We start from the raw sequence: 22737 nt of genomic DNA on the forward strand, positions 1-22737 counted from the left end.
AACGCTGAGCTTCCTCGGATCCCCAGCAGGACCCCAGTTTCTGATCACTGCCTAGAGCCTCTGATCCCACTTCTCCAGCTACTCCACCTGTTGTACCAAACCCAGGAGTGTCAAGTAACTTCAGCCCTCCCTCCTTTAGCTCCTTCCCACCCATCTGCACCGCCATTCACACCCTCCTCCCTGTCCCCAAACCCGAGCACCCGCCTCTGGCACCGACGAGGTGCGTGGAGGCGACAGGCACCTGCAGGCGAGGGCCGGAGCTGAACCTGCTCCGCCGGGAATGCCCCATCCCTTCGCTCGGCCAGTGCCTCGCGTTTGATATCGCAGCTGGGAAGCGGCAGGACTGACCTCTGGCCCCCGAGCTGGAGTTTGGCAATGCGGCGGGTAAACTGCTGCGGCAGCTCCGGCAGCTCCCTGTTTGCACAGGCGCTCGGGACGCGCAGATCAAAGGGCTCCGTGTGAGTAAGAGCGGCCCTGCCCTGCACTTAGTTCACGTTCCCGGCTGCCTTTCCCAAGAGGCTGCCTCTGCCTGCAGGGCTGCAAGGGCTCGGTGGGAGGACGTGGGTGACCTCGCGAGGTCCTCGGGCGCTGTGCTTTGACCTCACCCCGGTGGCATGTATACTGTTGGGGTGGGTCTGGAAGCTGTCCTCCTCAGACCGCAGCACCAGGGGGCTGTGAAAACCTGTCCTGCTCCTAATCCCAGAGCAGACCTGCAGCCCAGGCATCACCTCAGCTTCTCTCTGACAACACAGAGGGACAGGGAGCAGGGAGAGCGGTGTGTGTGGGGTCAGATCCATAGACAGCTGGTGCAGACATGGTGAGAGGGGGCGACCTGCCGAGCTGTCTGCTGGCCTGGGACAGGAGGGCTGTGTAGCTGTCAGGGGCTCCTGGGCCTGCAGATCAGCACAGGACACACATGGACCTGCTGGAGAGGGGCCAGAGGAACCAGAGAAATGATCCGAGGCTGGAACAGCTCTGCTGGGAGGACAGGCTGAGAGAGCTGGGGTGTTCAGCTGGAGAAGAGAAGCTTCGGGGAGATCTTATTGTGGCCCTTCTGTGCTTACAAGGGACCAATAAGAAAGATGGGGACAGAATTTTGAGCGGGGCCTGTTGTGATAGGACAAGGGGTGATGGTTTAAACTAAAGGAGGGAGATTCAGGCTGGACATGAGGAAGGAATTGTTGCCCTGCCCAGGCTCACGGCAAGGGTTGGACTAGATGAAGGTCCCTTCCAGCCCAAACTATTCTATGATTCTGTGATAACTAAAAGAGGGGAGATTCAGGACAGACATGAGGAAGAAATTGTTGGCCCTGAGGGTGGTGAAAGCCTGGGCCAGGTTGGCCAGAGAGGTGGTGGATGAACCGTCCCTGGAGACATCCCAGGCCAGGCTGGACGGGGCTCTGAGCAACCTGAGCTGCTGAAGATGTCCCTGCTCATGGCAGGGGGGGCACTGGGGGAGCTGGGAAGGGCCCTTCAACACAAACTGTTCTGTGATTCTGTGGTCTCTCCCCAGGACATCCACAGTTCTGAAGCAAAGGGGCACACGGCACAGAGAGCTGGGGAATTTGCTGGTTGATTTTATGGGTTGATGTGACTAAAAGCTCACCAACTCATTTGCCTCCACAAATATAGGGAACAAGTGTCCATGAGCCGCAGAGCTCTAGCAAGAGCTCGACACAGGTACAGGGAACAGGGTGTAAACTATTTTCTCAATCTAAGCAGCAGGTGCTTCATTCTCCTGTAAGAGCCAGGGAGACAGATACATGTCCAAATGGCAGATGTTAATACAGATGTACAATATCAAATGTCCACTGAATCTTCTGTTCTTTTGGACAGGCAAAGCTGGCGGGGGAGCGTGGAGCCCGTGCGATCCTCTTTGACATTACTGATGATGAAAGCGCTGCTGATCAGGTACAAACCCCATTGGTATTATCAGCTAAACACCAGTGCCCCCTGTCCTGTCCCAAAAGGGGCCTAGTTCAGGACCCAGCGGCCACCTCCATGCACTAGGAGGTCCCAGGAGGATTCTGGAGACTGGATTTGAACACGAGCTCTTACCCAGCTTGTCCATGCACACAGACGGTGCTTTTCTCTTGTCCTCACCCCATGGCATGTCCAGATCTCTGTGCAGCACGAGCGGGCCAGCAGCTCAAGAACAGCATCTTGCTGCTCTTAAAATGTATTGTTTGGTCAACTGGGCTTTTCTGCCAGGAGCAGGACACTTGGGAAGTCCCAGGTGACCGATCCCAGCTGGCACTGACAGCCCTGCTGTAGCTTTGGGAAAGATGGTGTCTTGAGTTTTCAAGCCAAAGATATGGCTGCCCTACTGCGCTGCTGGTGATGCTCCTGCTGCAAGTTTAGCCTTGGTTTAGAGCCCTCCAGAGATCCCTTCCACCAGCACTGCTGTCATCTCTGGGAAGGAGCATGTCCCCCATCAGAATCGTCAAGTGATAATGAAAAGCATCCAGCATTAGACAAGATGAGGGAGCTGGTGCCTGAGTTTATCAAAATTCTGGGTTGTCTCCTGCTCTCTGGGTCCATCCTCCTGGGTGGACTTAAGACTGGAGAAAAGTGTGGCAGTGAGTGCAGACCCATGAGGTGACGCCGGGGTTGCTCGGTCAGGGTTTGGGGAGCGGTCAGGGGGTCAGATGGACCCTGATCCAGGCCAGTCTGGAGGAGAGGACAGACCTGGCTGAGCCAGCCCGTGCTGGGCTGCCTAGACCATGTGTCCGTGGTGGAAAACTGCAGGTATGATCAGAAACAAAGAGAATGTCCTGCGGGCCACAGAGAGAGGAGGGGGAACACTGATGGGCGTTATGGGAAGAGGAGAGGACGCACTGCTGTAGCGAAGGCAGCGCTCAGCAGGGTTGTTGGCAGTTACCACGTGGAAGAAGAGAAACCATGAATTTTGCACAGGGGCTTGAAAGAGAAACACAAGAGACACTGAGCAGCATCCAGTGGTGCAGGAGGAGGAGGAAATGAAGAAAGCCATGCTGAAGAGCTGGTGAAAGAGGAGAAGTTTCCACCCAATCTAATCATAAAGGGACAGTGCAAATTTGGGGGAGCAGCCAGCCTCTAAAGTGTGTGCAAGAAGCATCGCGAGGAACCAGACACACCTGGGGGGCCTGGAGAGTCCTTGTTACAGGCTGTCCTGGACCATCTCTCATGGTGTTTGTTTCTTTACAGCTGAGAAAGCCCAGAGGTCTGAGTCAGCCTGTGGTTCTGATCAGGGGCCACGACGCTGAGCTCCTCATGGGCGTCGTGAACAAGAACAGAGAAGCCCACGTGAAGATAGAGGTCAAGGAGCCACCAGCTTGGGTGAGAGACAGACCATTCCCTCTGCCTTCTGTATCCTCCCTCCCAAGCTGCTGTGCCATAAAATTGGACTTTCCCAAAGCTGCTGAGCTTTCCTCCCCAGGGATGGAGATCACAGCCCTTTGCAGGAGCTGCCTGTCTGCAGCATTCAGGCAATGTGCTGCAAATAAAGGCTCTAAAACGCTTTCAGCTTATTTAATTTATTTTGCTTAAGCATCCCAAGTGAGGTGAGGGGATTCCCTGTCTCATCAGGTGAGACCAACCCTTGATTTTCTCATCTTGTGCTACCTAGGCTGTGGCCTATAGCGAGTTGAGATGCTGCAAAGCAAATTTCATTCTTGCTGGAATGTGCAGAAAAGACTAAACCCTTTTTCTTTTACCTGTAAAGAACAAGGAGGCAGAGCTTGGCCAAGGGTCATGTCTTCCAAGGCTGATGGTCAGGAAGAGATCGGGATTCCCCTCCCTAGCCTCTAATTCGACCCCTGCCATGCAAGACTGATTTCTTTCCTGTTTTATCCAACAGCCAGACTATGACGTGTGGATTCTTCTCACGGTGGTCAGCACTGTTGTTGTCATCATTTTGATTTTTGTTGTTCGCACAAAGTGCCAGCTAAACAGGACTCAGGTAGGAATCTCACAGAGCAGACATGTCTGAGCAAACAGAAGTGCATGAAGGGCAGGAACGGACATGGTTTGGGAGGGGAAATGCACCTCTTTGTGAGCTGAAAATGTGGCCACAGGAGTCAGGGGCGTCTCTGGGTGCATGGAGTGACCCTGACGGGCGCCCTTGTGCTGTGACCTCGCTGTCCTGCCGCCCCACCAGCACTGCAGCTGCCACCCCAGCACCTTCCAGACCACGTCCCAGCACCCCAAGCTGGCCCATGAGCTCTTCATTTTAACAGTATCGTCTGTATTGACAGAGAGTAGAAGATTCAGTATTTCGAACAGAAACCAACAAATTAAATTATTGTCTTTCCAGAGTCAGATGTATTTCCAGATTTGAGAATACCCTATCTGTCCCATAGAAAGAAAAACCTTTGGGGCTCAAAAATTCAGCATTGCTGAGTGATTTTGAATGTCCAGAGCCAGATGTCACCTACTGGTGACAAAGCCCACTCCAGTTCAGCCACATTAGATGACAAATCATCTCTGGAAATTAGGATCACCCCCAAATCCCTGATAATCCCATTTCAAAAACAGAAGAGCAGTGAGAAGTGAGCAATAAGAAGAACGTGAGGCTGAGCCTCTCCGTAACGCCTCGTTTCCCCGCAGGACTCCCTGCAGCAGCAGACGGTGCAGGCCATCCGGCAGCTGGCCACGCGCACGTACCAGGCCCGGTGCCGGCAGGCGTCGCGCTGGGACTCGGCCAGCAGCTGCAGCTCGGCCCCGGTCTGTGCCATTTGCCTGGAGGAGTTCAGCGAGGGCCAGGTGGGCTGCGGGCACGGCTGCGGGGCGGCCACGGCTCTGAGCTCCCCAGCATGGTCAGAAGAGGCTGCAGTGGGAGCTGGGTGGGTTGGCGGGGTGAGAGGTGCTTGGGAGGTTCCTTCAGAGCTCCTGAGGCTGGGAAAGGACCGTGACATGCAGTGCTACAGGCTGGGGGAAGAGCGGCTGGAAAGCTGCCTGGTGGAAAAGGATCTGGGGGTGTTTGTGACAGCGGCTGAACGTGAGCCAGCATGTGCCCAGCTGGCCAAGAGGCCACCAGCATCCTGGCTGGTACCAGCACTGGTGTGGCCAGCAGGCCCAGGACAGTGACCGTCCCTGTGCTGGGACCTGGGGAGGACAAACCTCGAATCCTGGGGGCAGTTCTGGGCCCCTCACACCAAGAAAGGCCTTGAGGTGCTGGAGCGAGTGGAGAGAAGGGAACGGAGCTGGTGAGGGGCTGGAGCACAAGTGTGATGGAGCGGCTGAGGGAGCTGGGGGTTCAGCTGGAGAACAGGAGCTGAGGGGAGACCTTCTGATCTCTGAACTGCCTGAAAGGAGCTTGGAGCCAGGGGGGTCGGGCTCTGCTCCCCAGGAACAAGCGCCAGGAGCAGAGGAAACGGCCTCAAGTTGTGCCAGGGGAGGGTGAGGTTGGATGTGGGGAACAATTTCTTCCCCAAAGGGCTGTGGGGCATTGGAACAGGCTGCCCAGGGCAGTGCTGGAGTCACCAGCCCTGGAGGGCTGGACAGACGGAGATGAGGTTCTCAGGGACGTGGGGTGGGTTATGGTTGGACTCGATGATCTTGAGGGTCTCTTCCAACTAAAAGGATTCCATGACTCTATGACCACACTGATGCAAGGCTACCTGTCCCTTGGCCAAAAAGCCCAGCCCCTGCTGAAGTAAATTCCCTGCAGATTCAGGTTCCCTAAAGACTCCAGCTGTCACTGTAGGGTAAAATGTCCATAAAATGTCCATATTGAAGCAGCAGGGCACAAGTGGGGTTTACTTCTCCAAATCACTCGCCCCGCTTCCCAAGGGTGAGAACCTCTCTAGATGTTCACTCCTGAGAGCTGGACACAGTGAGCAGAACAGGCTGCTGCAGAGCCCCCTCTATGCAAAGCTGGGCTGCAGACTGTTCCTCATCAGATTTATTTCCATCCCACAAGGCTCCCTTCCATCAAGAGAGCCCCCGCTCTGTGTCCAGGTCTTGAGACGTGGTCCTGCTTGCTCACTCTCCTCCTCCTCTCTCTACCTCTCTAGGAACTGCGGATCATCTCATGCTCCCACGAGTTTCACCGGGAATGTGTTGACCCTTGGCTGCAGCAACACCACACATGTCCTCTTTGCATGTTCAATATTCTTGGTAAGGCTCAGACACGGCATTTCCTGACCAGGGAATGGGTTGTGCCGAGGACCTCCATGTACCCGTGGGTGATGGATCCAATTGGTCCATCAGACGCAGCATGTGTTGCTGTTCACGGGTGTGTACAGGGCGGTGTGTGGGTGGAGAGGGGTCCCTGCGTGTGAAAACCCACACAGCCCAGCTTGGTCTGTGACCTGCAACAAGAGGGGTTTCCAGTCCTGCGAGGTGGGATCTGGGGGTGCTGGGTGTGCCGGACCATCGTTTTGGTGGTGGCAGTGAGGAGCTGCAGGGCACACAGGACTGGAGTGGGAATGCAGTGAAGGGTCACCGGTGCTGGGGCTGCTGCAGCTGTGCTGGGGATGTGTGCTGGATGTTCCCTTCTCTCTCCACAGCCAGAGACTCGGTGGACCAGGCCGTGGCCACTGGCTCCAGGCTGGCCCCTCGGGACATGGAGCCTGGACGGCGACTCCACCTTTTCCGCCAGCACCCGGGACATGCCCTTTACCACCTCCCACACGCATATCCTCAGAGGAACCTCCGGAGCTTCCCCTTGGAGCCAACCCACAGCAACCCCTTCTTCCACTCTCCAGAGCTCTCCCAGCTGGATTTTAGCACCATCCACTACGTGCCCTATAGAGCAGCCACCTCCCTGCCCGCCTGCGCCCACCCATCCCCCCTGGCCGCAGGTTTGCTGGGCCAGCAGCACCCCAACCCCTCAGCATGTGGGCAGACGCTGTCACCCCACAGGACTTGTTCCCTCCAGCCCACCTGCCTGGGGCTGAAGGCAGCCCTGGCACAGAAGCAGCACCGCGCACCCCCCCTGCGCCGGGGGGTCGGCCATGGGCACCAGCACAACAGCAGCGGCTCCGGGGAGAGCTACCTGACCGAGCACAGCGGGTACCTGGCGGACGGGCCGGGCAGCGACTCCAGCTCAGGGCCCTGCCATGGTTCCTCCAGTGACTCCATGCTGAACTGCACGGACGTCAGTCTGCAGGGCATCCACGGCAGCTGCTCCACGTTCCGCAGCTCCCTCAGCAGTGACTACGACCCCTTCGTGTACTGCAGCTCGGAGGGACCCCCCACAGACACGGGCCAGGAGCAGCCGTGGCCGCTGAGGGACACGCGGCCCAGGTCCTTGGACCTGTTGGTGCCGGGGGGTGCTGCTCCGGCCAAGCCCCAGGTGCTCAGCCACGTCCACTACCACCACCACCAGCACCACCACTACGGCAGAGATGCGGAGTGTCCCCCTGGGCGCGCTGGGCAGCGCAGATCCCGGCACTCGGGTGCCAAGGTTGGCTTCCACGGTGTTCGGACACAAAAGAGAACTGAGAAAAGCCATCAGTGTCAGCAGGCCCTGGAAAGCAGCGCTGTGCCGCAGGAGGCAGCTCCAGCCTGTCCCCAGCAAGGCCGGGAGCCTCCTCATGTCCCCTCCGCTTCTCCAAACAGGTTGGACTTCAGTGCCACCAGACAATCGGGAGCACCTGCAACGTCCCTGCTGCCCCCGAGACACAGCTTACAGAGCCGTCATCACCGAAGGAAAAGAAAATGTCCCCTGGAGCCTGACCCTGCTCTCCTGCCCGAGGACTTGGCTTTGCCCAAAGCCTGCGATGCTCACGTTCCTCCCGGCCATCCCGCTGGCTACCGCTGCTCGCCCGAAGTCCAGCCCTTGATCCCAAGCGCTCCCCTGCCCCACGGCTCGGGCTCTCGGCCGCTCTGGAAGTGTTTAGTGCTGCAGTCCAGCTCCGAGCTGAGAAAGCAGGAGGAGGGGTTGTCAGGACGGGAGGGAAAGTGCACGGTTCCTGCTGATTTCTCAGGGACGGGCACCCCCAGACACAGTCTGAGCGTTCGCCTTCACGCCCCCTCTGGGCGGGGCAGTCAGGGTAAGTCTGGTGTTCGCCTCTCCTCGCAGCAAGCGGGTGAACCAGGGTGGTTTGCTGAAGGTCCTTGGGGTGCCAGTAGAGCTGGTCCCTTCACAGTGGATTTTCCTCCAGGACCACTGACACCAGAGGTGTGTCAGGGCTCACCTGGCTGCAGATGGTGTCCTGGGTGATTACTAAGTCTGCTAATGAGCACACCAAGCCCTGCTGCCTCGTCCTAAAATAATACAAATGAGAAATAAGGTGGCTGGTTTTAACTAAACATCTCTAGCAGCTGGAATATCTCCCAAAGGAAGGGTTGGGACCACGTTTCTCAGTGTCCTTACATCAGTTTTACTGGCAGGGTCGTTATCCTTAAGGCTTATTGGGATCTAGTTGCTTTAGTCAAGCCCAGCTAACTGGAATCAATAAGGAAGGAAGCATGCGTGGCTGGTGGTAGTAGGAGAACAGACTGAATGAGTTTATGGATTTGCACATCTCTCACCTGCTTCTGTTGTGTGGGAGTTGCTTTTTAGCGTCTTTTGGAAATCAGATGTAATTGAAGTTTGGCCCTTTGCCTAACTGCAGTACATCCCTCCCTGAGAGAGGGAGAATGTGTTTGAGACGAGGCGGTTTGAAAGGACCCGAGTTCAGCTCCCAGCCCTCGCTCTCTTGGGAGGCAGGATGCCGTGTGTCTGCAGGGCAGGCGCTGGCTCCCTCCTCGCCACTGACTCACCGCAGCTCCTCGGGCAAATCATTTTGATTTAGGTACCAAACACAGATCTAGCCGCCTAATTTCTGTTCAAGTGCCGGCTTTAGACTCATGACTCACCGTGCCCATTGTGCCGCAGAGATAATAACTTCCTCCCCGTGCTCGTCTATCCAGCCCTACCCCACGCCCAGGCTCTGGGGCTGCAGGGATGGCGGAGGCAGCAGAGGCTGGATGGGGGCACGGTGCTGCCTGCCCGCGGCGTTCCGGCCTCCCCAACTCCCAGGAACAGATTCTTTTTACTTTCCCAGGTGCAGAAGTGCCTGCCAGTGCAGATAGGTGATACGGGAGTTCCTTCAAAGGCCCGGAGGGATGCTGCCATTGTGAGAGATGAGGAGGCGGTGGTGCAGAGATGACTCTCTGGTTTGCAGGTGGCTCTGAGGGCTGGTGTCCCCTGAGCTGGTGGCGTTGGGCGGATATATTGCCATGACACAGGACATGGGGGTCTTCTGCATGGAGAGAGCCCTCCTGGCACGAGGACAGGCTGCTCAAGAGCTGCTCTGAGCTCCCATTGCAAAATTAACCCAGGAGGGACTCCCTGAGCCCCAGCCGAGGACCCAGTGGCCCTCAGGTGGGCTGGGGGTGCCACAGTACCGGGGGCATCGCAGGGGTCCCTGCTGTGATGTCCATGTCCCTTTGCAGATGGTCTGAGTCCCAGATCTGTGCCAACTTCCCAACAGTGTGATGGGGGCAGTGCTCTGACACCCACCCAGAGCCAGAGCCAGTGTGCCATGCCCAGCACACGCTGCCTTCCTTCCCTCTTCATTCCCTCTTCATTCCTCCCCTTACCAGGAGTTAGAACAATCAATGTGTTTGACAGTGGTGGGGCTGGGTTTGACTGCAGTAGCTTCAGCGGATGCTTCCAGGACCAGCCAGAGGGTCAGAATCTCCTTGTAATGTTGAGAGAATACATAGAAAGGAAGAAGAAAGTGGGAGCTCATGCAAGGCTGATGCAGAAAAGCTATCAAGCTGAAAACACGTTGGCTGACATAACACTAAATCTCAGTTATAATCACGTCAGTTCTTTATCTTAGAGACTGGACATAAATCATTATAGAACAAGTAAAAAGAGCAAAGAACAATCTCTATAGAGAGTCCTATGTAAGCAGGACACAAAAAATAGACAAGGAGACCAAAGAGAAATGCATATGTGCCTCTAGATAAATAATGTATGGCTAAAAGTATAAGTGGATGAGTTAGAAAGCCTGGCTTTCAATTAAAGTTTTGATATAAACTTTTCAGAAACCCAGTTTAAAAAACAAAACAAAACCCAAACAAACAATGGGACTCTGTAATTCCCATGTGAAATTACAGAGAGGAGAGGAGAGGAGAGGAGAGGAGAGGAGAGGAGAGGAGAGGAGAGGAGAGGAGAGGAGAGGAGAGGAGAGGAGAGGAGAGGAGAGGAGAGGAGAGGAGAGGAGAGGAGAGGAGAGGAGAGGAGAGGAGAGGAGAGGAGAGGAGAGGAGAGGAGAGGAGAGGAGAGGAGAGGAGAGGAGAGGAGAGGAGAGGAGAGGAGAGGAGAGGAGAGGAGAGGAGAGGAGAGGAGAGGAGAGGAGAGGAGAGGAGAGGAGAGGAGAGGAGAGGAGAGGAGAGGAGAGGAGAGGAGTGTGTCTGTTTTGATGGCATGGGAGGGACATTATGTGTTAAGGAGAGTATGAAATACAGTGACAAGAGACACAAAAATCCCCAGCTTCACCTAAGGAGGAGTGTGGTGTGAGGGTTATAATACACTGTGTTAGCACAGGCTGTGAAAGAGGAGCCTGCATATACATGGGAATCTTCTTCACATAATACGAAAAGCAGCAGTCAAAAGAAGATGCGTTGGGGCACAGGCATCATTTAAAGCCCCAAAAAGGGCTGGCCGAGCAGCAGAGGGGGCAAAATTAAAGCAAGAAGCCGTTCTTCTGAAGCAAAGGTGTGGTGAGACAAACAGATCAGAGGAGGGCTGGGTGCAAAGCTAAGTGCAGAGCCACGGCGAGGCAGCCAGGGGAGATTGCTGTGAACAGCTTGAAAAGAGAGAGGCTGTTAATGCAAACGTGTTTGGCTCCAGTAGAAGGGAGAAGGAGGCTCTGCAGGTCCAGGGAGCAGCGCGGGTCTCAGCGGGATGTTCAAGGGCTGGAGCTGCACTGAATGTATTGCACCAGTGATGAGGGTGGAAGTGCTTGAGGAGCTTCTCACATCTCTGTGAGGTAGAAGATCCCTCACAAATTAAACCATCAGTATGGGCATTTCTGAAAGCGGCAATAAAGTGGATAGTGACAAATTGCCCAGGCCGCAGATCACTCACCTGAGCATCGTGCAGGGGCCGAAGCACAAAACTGCTAAACCAGGAGCGTGGACAGCAACGTGCTGCCCGAGCCCTGAGCCACAGAAAGAGCTGGGGAACATCAGCCTGACACAGCCGAGGCCGTGGAACGATGAGCCTGACTTTCCTGCCAAGCGAATCGTTAAAAATTCAAATACAGGGTCTGACTTGTAAGCACATGGCTAAATGTGAAAACCAGGGGAGGAGGTAATGCAGCTTTTGTAGAGAGAGATAAGGCCTTGCAGATCTTTTAGGGGAATGAAGCTTTCAAAGGATAAAAGGGAAGGTGCTCTCATAGGTAAATAACTGGCTAAAAAATAGCAGACAAAGTGCAAATCAGACTTAATGGAGGAAAGTTACTCAGAGAAGGAGGTAAATGGAGTTCTCCGGCTGTCTGCGCCTTTCAGCAAGCTCATAAATATCCTGGACAAGGAGAGGAGATAGCAAAGTTTATAAAAGCCAAAATCCTTCAGGACTGTCAGCTTTAAAACCGTTTACAAAGCATTAGGGAAGGAACTCCTGTTGCCAGGTTCCTGGGCAATAGAGTGGCGGATGAAATCCCGCGTGAGTAACACAAAATGCCAGACACAAGCAGAACTGCTTCTCAGTAAAAATCAATTGATTATCAGGAGTTGTGAGGGAACAAACGGGGGAGAAGCAGAAAGTGCCCTCGTGCAGCTGCGTGTGTGATGCTTTCACAGCTCGCATCCGCCGCTGGTCACCGCTTCTCAGAAACGCGTACAGCAGACTGGGGAGACGTGCGTGAGGGCATCGAGCACACTCACAATGCTGGGGTTTTTCTGAGAAACAGAAAGAATATAGAGACCTTGATGTGGGAAGAAGATGACAAGCAGAGGATATGAAGTCAGGAGAGCAGGGGCAAAGGCAGATAAGAAAGACTCACTATTGTTTATAACAAAATAAGCGGTGGCATCAAATGGGAACCAGAAGCTTTAAAACATCCAATAAAGTAACACAGGGTGCGTAGGGAACTGTTGCTGATTGCCCAGAGGATGTAGATGCCAGAAGTCAAATGGGTTTGAGATCCGAGATCAAGAGCTATCAAAGGCAGAGATGCAAATATAATCTCTGGCTTGGGAAGTCTCTAAACCAGGGTTTCTAGAAGCTGAGGGTGCTCCTGTGGGATGCAGCACCCTCGGGTGCGTTCCTACCTCGCCCAGCCGCAGGTGAGGCTGAATCCTGGTCCAGGAGAAACTCACTGGTGCAGGCAGTGCTGTGCGCTGGCACCACAGGGAATCACTGCCCACAGCCACACGACCCCAAAGACACTTGGTGATCTTGGAGTTTATGCCGCTTCCTTGAGCACCAGCTTTTCACAGAACCCCAGGCTGGTTGGGCTGCAGGAACTCTGTAGATGCCCAGCCCAGCCCTGCTCATGCAGGGCACCACTGAACAGAGTCTGGTCCATCCTCTGACACCCACCCTGAGCTACTGATCCCATTGATCAGATCCCTCTCAGCTTCTCTTCTCCAGCTCAACAGCCCCAGCTCTCTCAGTGTCTCCTCATCACAAAGATGCTCCAGACCCCTCAGCATCTCTGTGTCCCTCCACTGGACTCTCCAGTAATTCCTTGTCCTTCTTGCACTGGGCAGCCCAGAACTGGATGCAGTACTCCAGCTTTTCTTGGTGGGGTTTGCATAAAGACACATCCCAGCCTCTCTTGCCTGGGTGACTGTACCCGGGAGTCATTTCACTGCAGTCAGTCCTCAGGCAATGCTGAACGGATCCTTTGCAGAGACGTCAGACAGCTGGCAGTGAATTACAGCTAGACGGCTGCCTAAACCACCCAGCGCACACAGATCTCACCCCAGAACAGCAGAGGCTGATGAAACCTCCCGATTTCTCTCTCTGGGCAATGTCAGCTCCTGCAGCCGCCGGCAGCATCCTCCCCTCTCTGCCAGCTCCTGCTCGTCCTCTCGGCCGTTCCCTTTCATGTCGTGTCTTTGATCTTTACTGGAAAGGGGGAAAAGGATTTGAAGGTAATCACCACCGCTAAAACCTAATACCCAAAGAACAAGATTTTTGCTATATCCCCAAGGTGTGTCCCTGCAGGTCGTCGCCCTGTGTGGGTCACGATGGCCGGTTCGGCAGCTCAGGCTCTGCCACCCCTCCCACTTCACGGCCCGTTTTTAACCTCCCTTCCTGGTTGTGTAACAGGGACACTCACACAGGCACAGCTTTCAGAAAGTACTTCAATAATGCTCTTTGAGACTCGGGGCATCCGACTGATCACAGAGGGAAGCTGCACAGTCTTTTGTGTCACACATGCGCTGGGGTCCAGGAGGAGCAGTTGGCAATGGCTCAGTCAATGTACTGGTGACAAAACACCAGACACGCTCAAACTCTGTCTTCTGGTACTTTGACCATGCCTGCACACACATATATATGTATAACACTGTGCCTGCGCGTTGACTTTCTCACATCAATTTGCTACATTTTCAAAGCAGAATCTCATTTGTTTGTTTTCTTCCCATATATTTAATTTTCAGAGGTCCTGTTCCTATAGCTGCTGATTTATACCCAACAAGAATTCGCTGTGACTGTTTCGAAAAGTTGGTTTGAATTGCTCTCTATGAACGTCTGTATGGGCATTTGTTTCCTTTTGATCTCAGGAACATTTAGGAAAAAGGAAACGTAGAATAATGCACGTGTAGCTTTCTGGGGTATGCTGACCCCATGCAGGAGCTCTGGGCAGAGCTGGAAGGGACTGTGGTGTGTGTGTCAGCACGAAATGCGTGTGCCATCCCTTTTTTGCACAAACACACCACTTGCTTTTGCTGTCTGCAGTTCCAGTTGTTGTCCCCTGTGCCTGGAAGGTGCTGCCGTGGCACTGTGAATACAAATCAGTGTGATTTTCTGTTGCTAATCATTTTTTAAATGGCCATACAGACTTTTCTTAAAGAGCCAATGTCAAAAAGCCTCAAGCAAACGTGGCAGTGATGTGAATCCTGGGGTGCACTGTGTCCTCAGCCTGTATCTTCTAAAATATATAAAGAGGAGCTTGACATCTTACCTTTCTATTTTATTGTGCTTAGAGGAATAAACTGATTGGGGAAGTGGCCAGAAAAGCCCCTCCAAAATACTGAGAGAAACTCAGTGGCTTCCACCGCAGCATCTGTTCCCTGTGTTGTGGGGTCAGGGCCCCCGCAGCTGCAGAGTCCGGGGATGTTCAGCCACTTGTAGCTGATGCTTTTCTCTTTTCCTTTTCTTTGAATGCAGGATCTGAAGAGGAAGTCCAGGATGTCCACGAACACTCTGTTTAATAAAACACTGGCCTGTTTGCCTACTGGAGAGCTGGAGCGGACAGAGATGTTCAGCGCACCGGCTGCAGAGGAGCTCACGGCTCGCTCTCCGCACGGGCAGCGCAGAAGGACCAGCCCGGCCATGCCACGCTGCACACAGCAAACACGGTGGTGTCCTCACGTGTTCCTGAGTTGCGATGGTCAAGAAACACAGAGCCGTGTTCTCTGTGGGAGGCACAGGCAGCCCCCTGCACCCGGGGCATCATCGTCTGCGTGGGAGTCACCAGCTCGCGGAGCGAGAGCAAGCTGCTATTTTGGCATGTTCATGCCTCAGAAGGTTTTGCTAAACCCTTCAAAAATAAACAAGCCTTCGAGACCAAAAGCTGCAGAAACAACTTTCTGTGGCCTGATAGCTCCTGACTTCATTTCTTCACTTAGGTCAAAAGCCAGACTTCTTCATTTAACTTTTCCACTCTTATTTCAGACACAGGAACAAGGTGTTCGCCAGGTCAGCGCTGCAAGGCGCTGCTTCTGACTTCACTGGAAACCAACAGCTCTTGCCACTTTTGATCACTTTGTTGTCCCTCAGCTGCCATCATCTCGGCCGTTCGCTGCGTTGTGCCAGCAGCAGGAGTGGGGACACGGGGACAATGTCAGCGTTTCTGGAAAGGAGCTGGGCCAGACTCTTTCCATTGCAAAGAATCCACCCTCTCATCTGGCAATGTGAACGAGACTCTTCACTCATCTTCTAACTCCCTCGCTTACCCTCAGAACAGGGGAGGTGGCAGCCCTGGTAGGAGCAACTCCTTTCTTGAGCCTGTTTCACATCTGAGATGCCGCTCCCACAGGAGTCACGAGGAAACCCTGAGTTCACGAGGCTCCTGCTTCTCTCCTTCCTCCCTCGTTGCCCCAAACCACAGCAAAAAATCCCAGCAAAAGCATGTGTAATAAACGCAGAGCAGAGCCCCATCCATCACCCAGCTTTATCTTCATATTTCTGAGACACCTGAAATGACCCTGCCAAGGCATTTTTCAAAATACCCTTCTGCCTTTTCTAGCGTTTTGATGATGGAGAGAGAAAACTTGCAAAATCGCTTGGCTCTCATTTTATTAGTTTTTTTTTTCCCGCTCCCTTTTTTTTTTGGAACATCACTAGCTCTTATTTCCTACATCTCATAATTTGGGGACGTCGAAGGAAAATAAAACCTGCCAATTTCAAAGCACGTAGAACCCAAACAGCGGGGAATTAGACTGTCGAGTTCATTGCCCTAAATGATCATTCAGGCCAAAGAATTCACCACGTGAAGCGGAGCTGAGGGTAACTCCTGACAGTGTGAAACCCGGAGCAGGGACAGACTCCCCCCACCTGCCCAGTGCTCGGTGCTTTCTGGGGCTTCTTGTGAAGCTGCAGCTTCTTCTCCACTTTGTGAGAGTGCACTCGGTGTCAGTTCGGGCTCATCCTGCCTTCGTGGGTGAGGAAAGCTTTCACGGGGCTTCCTGCCCTTAATCTTTTTCCCAGCTGCTTCTGACTTCACTGGAAACCAACGGCTCTTGCCACTTTTGATCACTTTGTTGTCCCTCAGCTGCCATCATCTCTGCATTCAAGCGATGGTGTTAAAAATCAGCTGATAGCACCGTTTTAAACAAAACATGATTCCCTTGCCAGTGTTCATTTCTTGTCTCCCGTGACCGAGCCACTGCGGGATCTTTCAGTCTAGAGAAGGGCTGAATTTCTTTCTTCAAAGAACCCAGCAGAATTCCATTTTAACCGTTTCAGGCTCTTTTTGCTCATCCTACGGAGCAAGCAGAAAACACAAGCTCAGACGTTTTCTCCCTTACAGGAAAGTCAGTCTTTAAATAGAGGAAAAAACCCAGGAACGGGTCTAGATTCCCCCAGTTCAACTTCTTGTGCGTGTGGTCCATGGCTTGTCTCAGCCAGCTCCCCTGTCCTTGGCCATCCTGGAGGGCTCAGATGACTTTACAGCGGGGAGGGTCATGAAGTCCGAGTGCTCCCGCTGGTTTCTTTAGGAGTCAAGAAGGCCGAGAGCCTCCAGGGACACATTTCACTGCCTCAAAGGAACGACCGTTTAGTTTGCAGTCTGAAAGTCCTCTTCTCTGGGGGTCCGAATCTGCGGCAAGCCCTAAGCTCCTTGAGAAAGTGGTCAGTACTAACGCACCCCCTCCACTCCCACTGCAGTATTACCGGGCTGTGCAGGGCAGCGCCTGCTTCGGAGTGTTCTCCTTTCCTGAGGTTTATGCTGCTGCTCCTTTTCTACTAGAAAACAGCCATCCCAGATGCTGGGCCCCCTCCCTGGGGTTTGCAGAGCTCAATGAGAGCGTGCAGGTCTGCCTCGGTGGGTTCCTGGGTGGAAGGAGAGGGAGGAACGCTCCTGAAGGTGGTTTTTAAGATCCTTTTCAGTAGAGGGACTGTCGTCCTTGGCCGCCTGGAAGAGAAGAAGCAATGACTGAGAAAACGGGGAACAGCTCCTCTCAGCCCTGCAGCTCTCGCGCCGGCGCAACACCCCTGTCCCATTTCTTCAGCATCGCTGCGATGAAGCCGAGCTCATTTTCCTTCGTTGTGTCCAAAGTCCCAGCTGAAAACTGACGGAAGCCAGAGCATCCCGAACGTGCTCTGTCCGAACACGAAGCCCCTTCCCCAGGGACCGTCACCCCGGAGCTCCCACCCCCCGTGGCACCGCGGCCGGACCCAGAGCCCCTTTTGTAACAGTCAGATCCTTTTGAAATGTGAATATTGGTTATTTTTGTCGCTGGTTTTTTGTTTTGTTTTGTTTTCTGAGTCTGTCCTGGCTCGTGGGGCTTGGGAATAAATTATGACCCTAAAAAAAGAAAAAAAAAGAAAAAAAAAATACGTTTTATATATATGCAAAACTGTATATTTATATCCGATAGAAACAAAGATGTGTGAATATGCTGATGTGCTCAGAAATATATTTATTTACTAATATATTTATCCATGTACCCGGTGTGCTCGCGTGGTTTTGTTCTTTGCACCGAGCGCTGCCAGAGGCGCCTCCGACCGACACCGCGGACCGACCGCAGGGCCCCGGCGCCGACAGAGGGGCCGCGGGGAACGGACCGGGGGCCGGACCGGGAGCTGGGCCGGACCGGGGGCCGGACCGGGGGCTGGACCGGGGGCTCCGCCCGTTCCGGACCGCGATCCCGCGGGGGGTGTCGCCCGCCCCCTCTCCGGGCCGCCCCGCTCTGCGCCTGCGCGGCGGCGGCGCGATGGCGCTGGAGACCGTGCCCAAGGACCTGCGGCACCTCCGCGCCTGCCTGCTCTGCTCCCTCGTCAAGGTGCGACCGGCCCCGGGACCGCTCCCTGCCCGGCCCCGGCCCTTGTGCCCCGGCCCGGAACAGCCCCTGCCCGGCCTGGGCCTTTCTCCCCGCCCGCCGCCCGGCTCGGGCCTCCCCCGGCCGCTGGGCGCTCCGCCGCCCCGACGGGCCTTTCCGCTTCCCGGGGCTCTCTCCCTTCTCCCGGTACAGGCCGCCCCGGCTGCTCTCTCTTCCCTCCCCAAGCCCCTGCGGCCGCCCCGGGCCCCGCTGGGCCCCGTCCGCCCTCCCCGGCCCCGCGCTCACCCCCCCCGGCCCCGCGCTCACCCCCCCCGGCCCCGCGCTCACCCCCGTGTCCCCTCAGACCATCGACCAGTTCGAGTACGACGGCTGCGACAACTGCGATGCGTACCTGCAGATGAAGGGCAACCGGGAGATGGTCTATGACTGCACCAGCTCCTCGTTCGACGGGTGAGTGCGGCCTGGGCCGCGTTCCCCGCGGTGCCTGGGGACGCCCGGCCGGGGAGTGTCCCCTCACTGCCACCCCTCCCGCAGGATCATCGCCATGATGAGCCCCGAGGACAGCTGGGTCTCCAAGTGGCAGCGGATCAGTGAGTGGGTTTTCCCGTCTGGTTTGAGAGCTGGAGGTCCCTTTTCTCCAGCAGCCCCTCTGTGGGGCTGCACGGGGGGTTCTGCTCCCCGGGGGGGCAGGGGCTGGTGGGGAGGCTGGTCCATCCCTGCGGGTCACTCCGTGTTTCTTTCCCCAGGTAACTTCAAGCCGGGTGTGTACGCGGTGTCGGTGACCGGCCGCCTGCCCCAAGGTAACACCGCCAGCTTTTTGAGGGGGAGGCTCCTGAACGGCTGGGGATTATTGTGTGTATGAGGTGTTGGGGCTGTAGCCACCTCTGAGGTGACAAACTCGGCAGCGTATTGCACTGGGTCATGAAATCACGATTTTGGGCCTCGGTGAACACTGTGTGTTGTGACCAGGGCGCAGGCCGTGGGGGTGAAGGGCAAAGTGACTGCGAGAGGGAGGGTGGTTTGGGTGTTCTGCACACAGGTTTTCTACCTGCAGCCGTTTAACACTGTGCCTGCCAGAAGCTGATACTGAAAATGCTGCTGAATAAAACCTGTGGTGCCAGGCAGAGCATCAGAGGGATAAACTGTGGTCGAAGGGGCACTCCAGAGAGTGGGTGCCTTTCAAACTGCTCAGCTATAGGGAAACACAAAGGTTTGTCTGTAGAAAAGAGCTCCGCAGGTGGAGGTGCTATCGTGGCAATCTCGGGGAGCAGGCGGCGCTTCCCCTGCTTCACTGAGGGCTTATGTTAAGGTGGGGTTTGTGTTTATAAACGGAGCGGAGGGTGCAGAGGGCTGGCCCTGTCCCCGTAAGGCACAAACCGCATGTGGGGCCTGGCTGAGAGCCCCTGCCCTGCTCGTAGCCCTGCGCCCTGCCCCAGGAGTTGTGCAGCCCCGTACCCCGGGCTGAGAGCTGTGCCTGCAATCCCAGGCTCCTGATTTCTGGCCCGAGCTCCTCCGTCTGCATTGGGAAGGAGCTGGAACATGACGAGGTTGGAAGCTTGGACCTGCTGGCCTGGCTTGGGGCACATCCCAAGTAACCGGAGTGTGGCAGATGATGGCGTGAGCTCGATGGGGCCGCAGGCAGCAGCACGGGGCAACGTGTCGAGGGGTGCAGGTGGGAGCTGCTGCCTTGGGCCTCGCTCAGCCTGTCCTCACATCACCATGAGAGTGAGAAGACTGGGGAGCATGAAAACCGGCACTTGTGGGCCCCATGAGCTGTCGTCTGGCTGTCCATGGTGTGAGGCGCTGGTGAGAACCGTGTCAAACCCCGTGGTACCTTCTGCTCCCGAGGGTTACTGAGAAGGTGGGACGTGCAGACAGGTCACAGAGTGACTGAAAGGTTTAAGGACTGCGCTTAGGAGCTTTACCTGTTCAGCACAGTCATAATATTCAAACAGTTTCAAGTAGAAAATGATGTAAACAAAATCTCTTACCTGCTTCTTTCCAAAGGCAAAACAAGAGTTGACATTTGATAGCTCTGTCTGGGCATTTAAACCAGAAGAGGGAACACTTGAGTGAAGTTGATATACAGAAGAAATAGATCATCCAATTCTTGGTCTCTCCGGTGAAGGCTTTGTGATGGAGCAACCATGTTTCTCCAGGGCTCCTCATCCCTCGAGAATACTGAGATGTGTTTTGTTTCCTTGCTGCAGGGATTGTCCGAGAGCTGAAGAGCCGTGGCGTGGCTTACAAGTCCCGAGACACAGCTATAAAAACCTAAGGGACTGTGGTGCTGCCCGGAGCATTCCCCGGTGCTGGGTTTGGAGAGCTGGCAGGCACGCGGGCACCGCTCCGAAACCTTCTGGCTTCAGCATGTGGGGGCGCGAGCAGGGACTCCGAGGGAGCTCGCTGGCATCTCCCGCTCAGCACCTCTGGACTCTGACATTCCACTGGCTGCCCACACAGACCGTAGACCTTTATTTTGGGCCTTGACAAGGGGGAGGGTGTGAGTACGTCTGGGAAAGTGGTGTTTGGTGGTGAGACACCAAGGGTTTTACAGCTGGTGTGGAAAAGAGGAGGAATGGGATGTAGCTGTGTAAATATTTCAATAAAACGTGCAGCCTGGCAGAGTGGAGCCCACATGTCTGGTCGGTCACTGTTTTCACCTGCTGCAGCGAGGGGACGGTGTGAGGGGTTGTGTGCTCAGCCCCACGCCTGCCAAGCTGGACCCTGCGCCTCCCTTGTGCCATGGACCACGTTCCAGTCTGGAGATCCTGCCCTGGCTAAGCTGGGGTGTCCTTCACTGTGGGAACAAGCAGACCAGCAATTTGTGCCTTACAGCTCACAGCTGGGTGGTAAGGTGATGGTCAGTATTTTGTGTGGAGGGAGTTACCTGGAGTTTCAGTGCCCTGAGCCTGCAGGGTTCTGGACCAGGGACATGGGCTTGAAGAACACTCAGGTGGCTGTTGGTGGCCTCCAGGCTGGGCAGAGCAAGGTGGGCCCTGTGCTGGTGTGGCTGGGGGGCAGCACTGGGGAGGGCTGGACAAGCAGGGGTGGGAATGCCCGTCCAGCCTCCTGCTTGGAGAGGCCTGGCTGTCACTGCATGTCCTGAGCGTCTGCATTGCGAGGGCTCTCAAGAGGTTTAATCTCTTTAGCTGATGGCTCTTCCTTAATTTCTTTTGTTCCAGTTCAGCAGCCACCAATCACAAAGGTGGCTTGTCCAAGATCAGGAGCCCTGTGAAATAAGCATGTTTTTTTCTGTGCTAATCATGTAGCTGGAAAGGTCAATTTCTGTGTTTTTTTGTAGAAAATAGTGGAAAACCAATACAGCCTGAAAACTGCGTTTAATCTGGGACGAAAGCGGCTGCAGCAAAGGGAACGTGTCAGTGTTGGGGAGTGATGCTGCCGGGAGCGCAGAGGCGGCGTGTTCTCTGTCCTGTGCTGGTTTATGGAGCTGAAGAGTCCCAAGTGCAGCAGGTCAGCCAGGACACGGCTTCCTGAGGGGTTTCATAGCGGACGTGCGGCTGGAGAAGCCAGGGGGGCTGTGTGGGGGCCACAGTATTAGTTGAGGTGAAGCACTGCAGAGAAAGATGTTTCAACCCACGTTTGGCTTGGGGTCTCACAGGCATTATGCTGAAGTTGAGTATTTGCACGGTGCAGACCGGGACCGAGTCAGGTTGGTGGCTCTGAGCTCCCGCAGACGCTTCCAGGCACAGATCAATGTTTGTGTGGCAGCCCCTGGCTGGGGGGTCAGAGCCCCCTTGGGAAGGTGGAGCAGCAGGTTGGCATCTTCAGGCAGAGGAGGGAGCTGACTCTGGCTTTCACACGTCCCTGGTGAACGTCCGAAGCTTTTGAGTTTCCTGATAATTCTCCAGGCTTGCTTGCTTGCAGAGATGGGGCAGGAGAAGCACCTTGGCCATGCCCAGTAGGTCTGGTCTGTGGGACAGAGATGAGACTGTCCCAGCAGGTGGGGACACAACTCCATGGGGTGCTCCGGTTTAGGCATTTTGGACACAAATCTCTGAGCCCTGGAGGGTGGTTTTGGTGCCACGAGAGGCACGGCCTGAGCTGGGATCCCCCTGGGCTGTGTTCATCCCTCCGGAACGGTCCAGGAAAGCTGGAGCCGTGAGAGCTGCCGAGGTTCATGTTGAAAGGGGCTGGGGAGTTGAGGCGGGCGGCTCCTTCCGCAGCTGGAGGGAGGTGGGGCTGGGGAGGTTGTGTCTCCAGATAGGTGGGGAGATGCTGGGCCATGCCCAGCCCTGGGAGGCTCGCTCGTCAGGTGCCACGGGGTGGCAGCACGGCCTTGTGCAGCGGGGCTGGGGTGACATGCTGGAGATGGACCTGAGCAAGAGAGACATGAGGCACATCTCTGTGTCCCGCTGGATGTCACAGCACCTCTCCCTCCCCACTGCCCCCCCAGGCTGCGTCCCCCTCCCCTGGCTCCAGTCCAGCTGCGCTGGGGCTGCTCCAGTACTGGAGGTGCATCAGGCCCCCCCACAGTGCGCGGCCACCTTGTCCCCTGGCCCCATGGTGCAGAGGAGGTGACAAGAGGGCCCTGCACAGGTCCAGGGCAGGGTGGGCTCGTGTGACCAGTCTCCGGGTGTGGGTCGGTGGTTCACATCATCCCCCCAGGAAGCTGCACTTGCTGCCCAGCACTGGGAGTTTTGCTTGGGAAATGGTCCCCAAGGAGCCGTGTGTGTTGTCACTGTGCCTCTCAGTGAGGGTGAGGGGGCTCGTCAACCTCACAGGGACCTCCCCCTTGCCAGGATGTGCAACCACTCCAGCTTATATGGGCTTAAGACTGGTGGGGGCTGCAGTGTAAGTGCAATAGAGCCAGAGTGGCGAGGCAAACGGGCTGAATGCTGGTGGTCTTTCAGGGGGAGCTGCACCTCTGCTGTCTGCAGCACCTTGCAGCGCTTCCAAGAACCCGGTGTCTCTACCCGGGCTGGCTCGGTGAGCCGCTTCCTCGCCCACGCCTGCACCGCATCGCCAGCCCACGCCGCCCCAGTGATTCATTGCTGCCAGCCTGCCGGAGCTGAGCGTTGGACCCTCTGCAAAGCACCAGAAATGAGCATTTCAGTTAAGATTCCAGCCCTGGAGCTGCCTGAGTTTTCTAGCAGCAAAAAGCAAATGAAC

At 55.5% G+C, this 22737-nt stretch overlaps 2 protein-coding genes across 4 annotated transcripts in view; both read left to right on the top strand.

The window, feature by feature from the left end:
- The window catches only part of RNF43 (ring finger protein 43), a 67580-nt gene extending 50309 nt beyond the window's left edge, over window positions 1-17271 (top strand). For all 3 annotated transcript variants that reach the window (XM_065037302.1, XM_065037303.1, XM_065037301.1), the window contains 7 exons: window positions 1837-1911; window positions 3187-3318; window positions 3839-3940; window positions 4588-4743; window positions 5997-6099; window positions 6492-7979; window positions 14270-17271. In XM_065037302.1, the coding sequence (XP_064893374.1) occupies window positions 1837-1911; window positions 3187-3318; window positions 3839-3940; window positions 4588-4743; window positions 5997-6099; window positions 6492-7979; window positions 14270-14313 (2100 nt within the window). In that variant the 3' untranslated portion in view covers window positions 14314-17271. The remainder of the gene's footprint in view (window positions 1-1836; window positions 1912-3186; window positions 3319-3838; window positions 3941-4587; window positions 4744-5996; window positions 6100-6491; window positions 7980-14269) is intronic.
- Window positions 17272-17411: 140 nt separating this feature from the next.
- Window positions 17412-20236, top strand: SUPT4H1 (SPT4 homolog, DSIF elongation factor subunit). The gene is made up of 5 exons (XM_065037304.1): window positions 17412-17607; window positions 17948-18054; window positions 18139-18194; window positions 18351-18404; window positions 19815-20236. Exons 1-5 carry the CDS (start codon window positions 17539-17541, stop codon window positions 19880-19882), a joined length of 354 nt encoding a protein of 117 aa, XP_064893376.1. The 5' UTR covers window positions 17412-17538; the 3' UTR covers window positions 19883-20236.
- Window positions 20237-22737: the final 2501 nt, after the last annotated feature.

This window comes from Columba livia, chromosome 20 (assembly GCF_036013475.1).
Source record: "Columba livia isolate bColLiv1 breed racing homer chromosome 20, bColLiv1.pat.W.v2, whole genome shotgun sequence".
Classification (NCBI taxonomy): Eukaryota; Metazoa; Chordata; class Aves; order Columbiformes; family Columbidae; genus Columba; species Columba livia.